General features: G+C 36.7%; 1 protein-coding gene across 1 annotated transcript; it reads left to right on the top strand.

Annotated features, from left to right (window-relative positions):
• Nucleotides 1–1,000: 1,000 nt before the first annotated feature.
• On the top strand, nt 1,001–10,938 carry LOC112145923 (probable aconitate hydratase, mitochondrial). The gene is made up of 3 exons (XM_024271411.1): nt 1,001–1,071; nt 9,411–9,526; nt 9,596–10,938. The coding sequence occupies exons 1-3, from the start codon at nt 1,035–1,037 to the stop codon at nt 9,671–9,673; spliced, it is 231 nt and encodes a 76-aa protein (XP_024127179.1). The 5' UTR covers nt 1,001–1,034; the 3' UTR covers nt 9,674–10,938.
• Nucleotides 10,939–10,944: the final 6 nt, after the last annotated feature.

Genomic DNA, 10,944 nt, shown 5'->3' on the forward strand with positions numbered 1-10,944 from the left:
CAAAGATAAAGTCACATATTTTAGTCAAAAATTGTCAATTTTATAAGGCTAATATTTTTAATCAAGACTCTACCGAGGTTGACATATAATCCTATAGATGCCAGAAGCATAAAACATATGTAAAATAAAAATCCAAATGTTTCGCATTGGTTCTATTTTGTATTGCGGAGCGATACTTGTAGGCTCTGCGTGATAATAAAATGTACTAAAAATATAGGTAGTGATAGCAACAGAGTCTCTATTGGCTGAAATGGAGCGAGACCCGCAGATTATTGGGCTGCCGCAGTTAAACAAACCTAACTTTTAGCTGGGTCATCTGGGAAATGAAGTTCTTGATATCAAATGTGTTTTTCAGCTATTTTTAAACTAGGTGTTTAGATTAGTTATTTTCCTTTTATGAATATATTTTTTGGAGTATATTTTCATTTTACAAATCAGGAAGGATGTAAAAGCATTAAGTACTTTTTAAGTATTATCATAGCAAAATTATTTTTTTTCATGTGTACAGATTTGGATAGAATTTCCCAACTAACCACAAATAAAAAACTCCAAATTCTGTTTCAAAATTAAATGAAGAAAAAAAATGTATTTGTTTCATGCTTTGAAGTCATAAATATTACTTGAAATTGATGATAAAGTAAATTGTTGTATTATTAACATTGACTATGAGCAATACTTTATTGCTCAAAAACATTGAATACACATTTTAAAATCTTAAAATCTTTAAAAAAAATCTAATTCTGGCTTCAATATTACATGTGTTGCTGACCAAGTATGCAAAGAAAAAACAAAATGCACAATTAATTGAAAATTGCTTTGGTTGTATCAGAAATAAAAATCTTATTTATGAATATGAATACATTTTTTTCAAGATTACCTTTTAAACATATGTTAATCAGATTACAATGTTTTATTTACTATAAAGTAATAGCTGAGAGGGATTTTTAAAATTTGTTTCCACATATGTATTGTTTTTGGACTATTTGCTATTGACGTCATATTCATGCGACATTGTTTGCTGTGTGAACTACAAAATGTCGCTTCACTGCTTGACTGTAGGCAGGTTTTGGGGTGAGAAAACGTAATTTTATTCCAAAACACCTTCTTTAGTTGTTTATACGGGAATAATTTCACATTTTTGGGCTGAGTGGTTTTGTAATTGTGTGAGTCAGATGCACCCCATAAGAACGAGCAGCCGTTATCGTCAAATAGATGTCGGACCTGACAGCGAGCAAAAAGAACTCTTTTGTTATTTAAAACCCCACATATGCTTTTCAACATTAGTTTAGCAGCAGTTTAAGTGAGCCGGCGCCACTTGCTCTATGCATGGTGAAAACAAGGGGAAGTTATTTTTTATTATTTAGGGTTAAATCAGTTTTGCGCGCGTTACCTCCTTATTGTTAAATATTACTTAACTCCATATCAGATAAGGTCTCACATTAAGTTTTTTGATTTTTTTTTTGTTTCTTGACCTAAATATAAAATAGCAAAATCATTACACTTGCCTTATTTAAATTACTTGTAACACTCTTATTAAGGTGTAAACACTATGAAAAATGTTTTTTTCAGACAAAACTAAACAGAACAACATATACCAAAGAACAAAATATGATAAATGTTGCGATACTAAAGTTTGTCGTGTTTCTCTTGTCTTTTTTGTCACAATCTACTCCAGATGTTTTGCTTGGCTTCTATCTTGTGACCTAAATAATGTGACAATGTTAAAGATAATATCTTCAAACAAACTAGAAATAAAACTCAAAAATAACAAAAAAAGCAAAAAAACAAACTAACAAACAACAAAAAAACCTTTTCTTTATAATCTTTTATCAGTGTTTACCCTCTCAAGTCGATAGTTTTTAGGACTCTTAGTACCAGTATCTTCTTTAAATTCTTATGTTTAAATAAGTCTGCTGTCTCGAGTCTCCTAAGATTCATATGTGAAGTCGACTAAAATTGATTTTTCATGGTCAGCAATTTGTTGTGGTGTCACATTCTTTCTACTTTCAAACAGCGGATAAAGGCTTCCACTCAATTGTTCGGTTTTACAGTAATATTTGATCTTTAAAACCTCTTTTGTAACCACATCTCATGCTCTCACTCTAAAACATTTCACAGATCATGACTACATTCCATACAAGTTGACTTACAAACAATTCATATGGGGCTTTTAAATGCAAAGTATTATTGTATTTCATTACTTTAGAGTGTTTTCAGAATCAAAACACTAATTATCAAAACTGTTGATGGTAAATGCAACAGTAATGAAAGCTGGGGAACTTAATAATTTAATTTAAATAAGATTTTAAAGTTTAAAGCTGATAGAGAAATCCAAACAAGTCATCCCAAAACTACTAATGTATGAATGCATGTGACTTGTCTGGCTCCTTGTCAGTACCATACATGGTTGTTTTACCTGCTTTGGTGTCTGTGTGAAAACTATAATCCCACTTTGTTTCATAGTTTTGACACAATAAGTGTTAGGTTTAGTTTCTTTAATAAGATCCTCTATCTCTGGCGTTAGCTGACTCTTGGAATGGCGTATTCTTGCGCAGTTCTATAAAGGGGCTATATTCATTAACTGCGCAGAAGCATGGCTTGCCCCTGGAAGTTAAAACCGGTCAGTATTTGCGGCACAGCTGTAACGTACAGCTTCCTAAATGCCTGCTCGAGTGAAATTTGATATTTCTTTTTTGTACCCATTTGCTGTTATACTGAGTAGATGTTATATGATCTGATTGTTAAACTAGTTTGACTTTGCACACCAAGGTCACATACAGCAGAAATCTTGTCAATGAAAAGATTTTGATCAATACTCTTGTGTTTCATTCAGAATTTTTCTTTTAGTTATAACTACTTTTAAAACACTAATTCCAGCTATGACGAAATGAGCAAAGTCGCTTCTCTGGCCAAACTGTCCCTAGATGAAGGTCTGTAATACAAGGCACAGTTTACAAGTACGCCAAGATCTGAACAGATCTGAGCCACTATTGAGACAGATGGATGCATGAGTCTGACATGCAAGCGGTAAAGCAAGAGTTTGAATGAAAATCAAGTTTTTGTGCCATTTTTCTTATGGGGGATGTATATAAAAACATTGAGATTAAAACTGCATTTTTGAGCATTTCTGTATTTAAATTGTTGTGATGAGGACAAGACAAAGAAAACATGCTGTTAGAAAAAGCCTGTAGCTGTGATGCAGAAGCTACAATCAGGAAGCCACAAGCTCCGGGCTCCACTCCATTTGGATGCACCCACTTTCAGACAAATAGATCCATGTATGTCTTTGTTTTCCTTGTCTGAGCTGGTATCTGGATCAAAACTGTAAGGCTAGATAGCTTCAATAATGCTCACCTTTTTTGTTGCATCGGTAATGTTATCTTGGGGCTGTGAGGGGTTGTATGCTGGCGGGAAAATTTGTAAACAGATGGATTACGGGAAGTGGGAATGGGTTTACTCCACCCCTACAGTTTTACCAACAACTCGAAGATGAATTTCTAATGAACTCTTCACAGTTTTTTTTATTTAATTCAGGCTAAATCAGTAGAATCTTTAAATAAAAGACCACTGGGAACACTTTGAAGAAGATCAAAACATGATTGGAGGGGGTCTTTTAGAATGAACACTAGAGTTTTGCTGAAAGGTTTGTGCCAGGACACTCAACTTCAATCCTGAAACCGACCACCTGACTGCTCTGAGTGGGGAGAAATTCAAGCTGAGACCTTCTTTAAGCGATGAGCAAGTAATGAGACTTTCACCCAGAACAGGACACCCACCAGCAGAGAGCAGCTCAGTGGAGGTAGAGCAGCAAAGAACTGGAGTTTGGTTTAATTGGAAAAATGACCAATCGAAATTTTCATTTTTGAAATGAAGAGCGTTTAAATCGTACTTTTCACTTGCGCTGCAGGTGAATGTAAACCGACCAGTGACCATCTGCAGCTGCTGGAGCTCTTTGACAAAGACCTCTATGCAGATCCTCATTAAGGTGATTAGAAAATGGAGACGCCATCTGCAGCTAGCTGTCCAGCTTTTGTTGACATACCTGTGTGTACGAAAAGAATGGACACTCAAGCTACTACTGTCCACGGTTCCTTTAAGTCCCGTTTTTCTGCTTTAATAACACTGTTGCTTTGATGTTATTCTATGTAAACTAGTTATCTGTTTGGAAAACTAATTCCAGACTGTGTAAATCTTTATCATCATCACAAGCTGAGAAGGGTTCCTCCGTGTTGTTGTCTTGTCGTTTCATGAGCGCACACAGAGCTCCGAGTTGATGATCCTTCCTCCTAATGTTTGTGCTTCACCCCAAGTGTAATGTAGTGTGCAAATTGTGGTTGTTAAGGGGCAGATGGCCCAAATTTCCACTTGTTTATAATTGTCTTCATTTGTCTGGGGAGCCATTGGTTTGGGTGATGGATTAGCTGTGCGAAAATGCAGACATTTTTGCCAGTCGGGAGCCCGAATGGGGAAGCACCAGGAGAGTTCTTTCATTTCCTCGCCTGTTATGAGGGCAATAAAGCAGAAATACTTGTTGGTCACAACCATAGCTGCACCTGTTTAAATGTGTTGAATCAAATGTCTGAATCGCACAAAAGTGTTTAATCGGTTTAGACGTTTTGACAGCAGAGGATCAGAAGGATGCTGGCACTGTCAAGATTCGTGTTCAAAGGCAGATTAATCACCTTTTTCAACATATTATAATTTTCGATTGATACTCCCACAGGATTGGACTAACAGAGTGCTTTTTCCTTCTAAGGGTTATGTGTGGGTTTTATTTTTTCTCGTTTACTTAGCCTGTTCTTGCCCTTTTTTACCATGTGAAGTTTGGGAATTTGCTTTTGCAGAACATTCAACAACTTAACCCTTTAACAACGGAGATGTCACCGGCAACGCCTAAATAACACACTTTTTGATATAAGATAACTTTTAAACCGTTTAGGTCGTCAACAGAATTCTAGTGGATTCGCCTGTACGGTAAAGGTGTTATGAGAAGTCAAAGAAAATTAACACTGGAGCTAAAAGGTTAAGCTATGTACATACTAAAAATGTGACATGCGTTCTGAGGACATGCCAAAAGTGGCTTCTTGAATGATCAATTTTCAAACTTCCGTGAATTTAAGGGACGTATTCCATATACCACTTCTAAACCCGAGTCCCTATTGGTCAAAGTTCAACCTGGTTTAGCTTTCAACTTCTGTTCAATAGCCTGAGAGCGGTCCACGTGAACATACTGGTTTTGATTGTGGAAGCCCAAAACGGCCATTTATATAAAACCTTTTTTTGAAAAGTGGCTGCTTACCAAGGGCGATGTGGACATAGCTTCATGCTGCAATCACATATCCAACTATATACAACTGTACAACTGCCACTGCACAATTGGAGGCATAGGGAGATTGCAATTTTTTTTTCAATTGTTAGCTATCTATCTATTTTCTAAACCTGTTTTATCTCTTTTGGGGTCAGAGGGCTGCTGGAGCCTAACCTGGCAAAGATAGGATAAACTATGGACAGGTCGCCAGTCTGTTGCAGGGCCACAATCACACACCCATACAGTACATACTTGCATTCAAGCCTAGGGACAATTTAGAGTCGCCATTTAACCCATGAAGCATGTTTTTGAACAGAGCCGGAGTCCCCAAAGGAAACCCACGCATGCACAGGGAGAACATGTAAAATTGTTGCCATGGTCATGAATACAGAAGGTGACAGTTTGGGGGCTGTCAATCAGGCGGGGATGATGTCATTATGAGATTGGGTGGCTACAGAATAGTGGCCGACAGGAGCTCTGACTGGACGATGTGTAAATGACAGCAGTCGTCCATATCAAGTGTCACCTGCGGGCAGCCGCCTGGTAGCCCAGGACAATGTTTCCAGTGCTTGTGCAATCGCGCACTGCTCGGACATTCTCTGTGCACAAGTAAATATGTGCAGGGCACAAAAAAAAATGCATTCTTGGTGGACTGTGACAGTCGTAAATTACTTTTAGGGACCTGAGAGACCCTCCCATCAGTCAATTGTTACACTGCTGCCTTCCTGCCATCCGCCTGCCACCACGCAAACTCCAAATGTGCCCGGGTGGTCACTGAATGGTGCAAAAAAATTGTCCGGTCGCTGCTCAGATTTACCTTCTTTCTAAAACCTAGGCTTCCATCGCGCGACGTGTGAAAAGCTACTGCTGCCGCCTGATTACAAATGCCACCACGTGGCCACTGGCCGATTTTAAAAAAACACGCGTTTAGGTCACTGCACTGTGGCATTTTGGGATGTGTGACCGTAGTCTTAGAGGGACACTCACATGTAGTTTTATGGATTATAGCTAATAACTAGAACCAGATTTCCAAATTGCAGATCTCAGTCAAACAACAACCATTTTTTAGTTTTGAAACACCTGAAATATATTTCTTCTCTTTGTACATCTTTATTAGTATTTTCTACCTGATATTGATCTTTTGGCCTAACTAAGTGGACTTTCAGGCGTCTGTTGTGTGTTTTTCAAAAAAATTACAAATATAACATCTTTTTCTGAGGTTATTGAAGGTTTTTGGAAAAACTAGAAAAACTTCTGATACTATTTTTCTCAACAAGCAACAGATACTGCTGTAGACCCCTCCCACACCCTAAAGGCTTAATTTTATTTATATTACAGATGTTTACTTCTCTGTTGAACTGGATTTAACTATTTCTTTATGTAGAATACTTCCAGGAAATACATTTCACAACCTTAATCATCCTCTTTATTACAGTAGTTCAACAACAAGTTGTCTTCTTCAGATTTGTTGTAATACTGACCTCTACTGGAAGCTTTTCCTCTCCACAACTAAAACCATTTACAATGATAAAAAGGAGTTCCATCCACTTATTTTTTTTTCTTTTGGGGCCATTTGAATATTTTATTTATTTACCTTTTGACATAGTAGTCATTTTTATAATGAAATATTAAATTATAACAGAATAATTAGTCTTGTATTTTGGTTCTGAATTTTTCTTTCTGGTATCAGACTCACTTGACCTCTCAACGACTTGAATAAACATTACAAATCTAAGAAGAGGATGGAAATTGTATTTTTTAAATATGTTATTAAATGGAATATTCTTTACATTTAACTTTAACATCAGATGACACTGAAGGCTTTTCGATTTAAAGTTAAATTATTTATCTGCTAATCTCAGGCTAACAGATCATCACAACTTTTGCCAGTATCCACAGTCAGTGTGAACACAGACAAGTAAGAGTATTTCTCTTAAAATATTTTAGCTATTGGTTTAAAAAAAAAAGTAGAAAATGGAGATCCAAACTCTCTTTTTGTTGAACAGGAAAACATTCCACTGTTAATATTTACAGACTTTATTGCAAACGACCAGTGCATTTACTGCTAATGACAGTAAATGGGGACAACCATGGATTTTTGTCGATATCCTGGTATTGTCAAACATTTTTGGTTGATACAAATACCTTGGTTCCAATATTTATATTTCATTTTACTTCTTAAATGACAACTTAAAAAGTTTCAAAATCTTCATGTTGGGGTTTATTTATGTATTTGTTTAAACAAAGTAAGGAGGCAGTTTAAATTCTTATAAACTACATTTAATGTATTTAAAGCTCAAAGTTCACTATTGTGGGCTGCAGGGTGGCGCAGTGGTTAGCACTCTTGCCTCACAGCGAGAAGGCCCTGGTTCGACTCCCGGCTGGGACCTTTCTGTGTGGAGCTTGCGTGTTAAAATATGCTTCACAGGTTAATTGGTGACTCTAAATTGTCCCTAGGTGTGACTGTGAGAGTGGATGTGTGTGTGATTGAGGTCCTGCAACAGACTGGCGACCTGTCCAGGGTGTACCCCGCCCTCGCCCTTCAGTAGCCAGGTTAGGCTCCGGCCCCCCCCGACCCCGAAAAGGATGAAGCAGTCAGGAAAATGGATGGATGGAAGTTCACTATTGTTCAGTTTAGTTTATTCAAGGAAAAAAATAAAACACTCCGAAGAAGATATTAATCAAATTCGACAGGTTTTGTTCTTTAAGATTTTATTAGTTGAATCCTATCCCAGTTTTGTTGCTAGGTAACATTTGTGAAATCATGACATCATGTTGATCCCATCACATCTGTCAAGGCTGTAAAATCAAATCAGAACTTGATAAGTTAAGCTTTTTGTAAGACCTTTTTTATGCTGACCAAGATGCAGATATTTTACTTAATTAACCACCAATATTGTGTGCCATTAATGTGTTTTCCTAAAAATGAATCTAGATAGTAAGATTGTTCTTTTTTAAATGAAAATTAATAATTTTTTTCTGGCTTTTATCATTGAAATGAAAAATATGAAAAATGGGTTCAAATGGAATTATTCCTCCTCACAGTCTGATTATACAAAGTTTTAAAACATAAAATCAATCTAAAGATCCATTTTACTTCTCCGTGATGTGAACATAATTATTCAGCAGACTCACAAATCTATTGTTTTGAATAGAAACATGCCTGCATGGTTCAGACATGTGAAAACTGGCAGACAGATTTGTCAGAAAGAAGTGGGCCATGGCTCCACTGTGCTGATTATCTTTTCATGTTGATCCAATTCTGGATCCAGGATAGCCCCAGTGTCTGCAGTCTACAATGAAATGACCCCAATCATTTTCATTATGAATGCACACTGTATATGTTTGAAAACATTTGTTGTTCTTAAGTGGTGTTGTTATGTCCATGTAGTTGACCTCTGCTCTCTCCTTCATTATATAAAACCATCAAACCTTTTTTAAGGTCACCTTAAAATCTTTTTTTTATTTCTTGTATTTTATTTTTTAATTCTTCTTCTTCAAATTGTCAGAAAGTCAGATTTTTCTTGTGGTTTAAAGCTGAACTAAAACTTCAGCCATCCTAAATCAGGTCATATTCCAAAAATGGTGTATTCGGAATTAGACACTAATATGTTGACTTTTTTGGAATATTCTAGTGTGCCAAGACCTTGTTTGCAACAACAGTAAGAAATATAACAGGCACAGGAGGATTTACTGTATTTATTTTTACCAGTTTGCTGAAAAGTATTATCTGTTTTTTTTATGTTTTTACTTTATTCCAAACTCTTCAGGATGATTTAGACATGGAGCTAAAAATCCTTTAAAGCAAAAAAAAAAATGTTAATTGTTTAAGCTTTAAATATCTTCGTAAAAATATCAAAACTGTCTATGATCAGAATATATAGTATCATTTTCTTATCTGGATGAAAATTGTTGACAAAAATGATCACCGCATGTTAACACTATCGGCTGCTGATGTTTTATACAGCATAGCTTGTTCACCTTCTTGGTTCAGCCAAACATACACACTGAAAATATCTAACCTAGAATCTAATGTGCATGAAACATCATCATTGGTATCAGCTGTTTTTTTATGAAATAAGCTGTTTCCAACTATTTACAGTGACAAATCGGAAGCAGCAGGGTCTCCTGCCGCTCACTTTCACGACCCGAGAGACTAAGACAGAATTCTCTCTAACGATCTCAACCTTCGACCTGAGATCACTTGCTCCTGGCAAGGTGAGTAAGCGTGTGCACTAATGAAACATCGATGCTGTAAATTTGTGAACCCTTTTTGTCATCCTCCAGCCGCTGACTGCAGTGGTCAAGCAAACAATGGCGGACAGGAGTCCATCTCTCAGAAACAAACCTTCAGTGAGACACTAATAGAGTGGTTCAAGGCTGGCTCAGCCCTCGATAGGACGAAGGACCTTCACTGATGATGAGGAAGGCAGCAGAGCTAGAACATGAGCTCAGAAATTGATCAATCTACAGAGCTGTAGCAGAGCACACATTTTTAACGTCGCTGTACAGATAAAAAGCGCACACAGACTTGAGCACTTCAATTGAAAGACAAGGTTGTGGTGTAAGGTCTCACAGTTCACATGCACAAACATCTGTTAATGTCATTTTCTGGACTGAATGTAGTGTTTTACTGCTGCTGGGACACACACACGTCACCGCTGTTAATCTTTAAAAAAATGACAATAGATTTTTCTCAACTTAACTAGACTGATGACTAACAGACAAAAATTAGTCAAATAAATAAATAAAACTGTGAATCTTTTAGTTTTCTTTTTTTTGTTCTATAAAAAAAATGTTTAACCTGAGTTAATTCTCTCTTATGAGTCATTCTCAGTTGTGTAGATTTTAGGTCTTTGTCTGATTCCTTTCCTCCTGAAAGCAGACTTTTTAAACAAATGCATTAGGCTCTAGGTTTTACCAGGTAATTGTTTCTAGCAGATCTCAAAGAAGTGCTGGCCTTTTAGAGAAAGCCTGGTAAGGTGGATGTGTAGTTAGTGTTTCACATGCAGCAGACAGCAAGAGTGCTGTGGAGTCCAGGAGGATTTCTGATGTGCGAAATAAGAAGGGAGAGCCTCAGGTTCACCACAGATGACTTTCTTTGGATTTAACCAATGATATATTGTACATTTTCATTTAATTATTTTAGACTATTTCTCCACATGAGTCAAAAAGGAAGATGCAGGTTTTATCCTTTTAAAAGTACCAGAAAATGCTGATTTGACAGTTGATTGGCAGCTGGATAAATGTAGAGGCATCGTGTGTTCAAGAAAACAGCAATACAGATGTTTGTTACTGTCACATATTGAAGAAAAAACAGCAAATGTTAAAGTATGAGTACCTGTAAATTGAAAAACTGAAACTAGCTCTTTTTTTTTTTCTTAAAGCCTTATTTTCTACCCCAGCTCCATTGTCTTGGATCAGTGTGAGCGCTCCGGTTTTCTCTCAGAGCTTGACATCTTCAACTCTGGTCACTCACTGCAGGCATTCACATGATCACAGTTGAGTTGTGGGAATCGTTACTGCATGATTTATGGGCAGGAGCCGCATGATGTGGTGGTGGGGGGGGGCAGCCTTGTATTAATGAAAATTAATATAAGAAATCCTGTGTACTGCAAGAAAAATGCATCATCTGT

The sequence above is a fragment of the Oryzias melastigma genome, linkage group LG8, assembly GCF_002922805.2.
Source record: "Oryzias melastigma strain HK-1 linkage group LG8, ASM292280v2, whole genome shotgun sequence".
In the NCBI taxonomy this organism is placed as follows: Eukaryota; Metazoa; Chordata; class Actinopteri; order Beloniformes; family Adrianichthyidae; genus Oryzias; species Oryzias melastigma.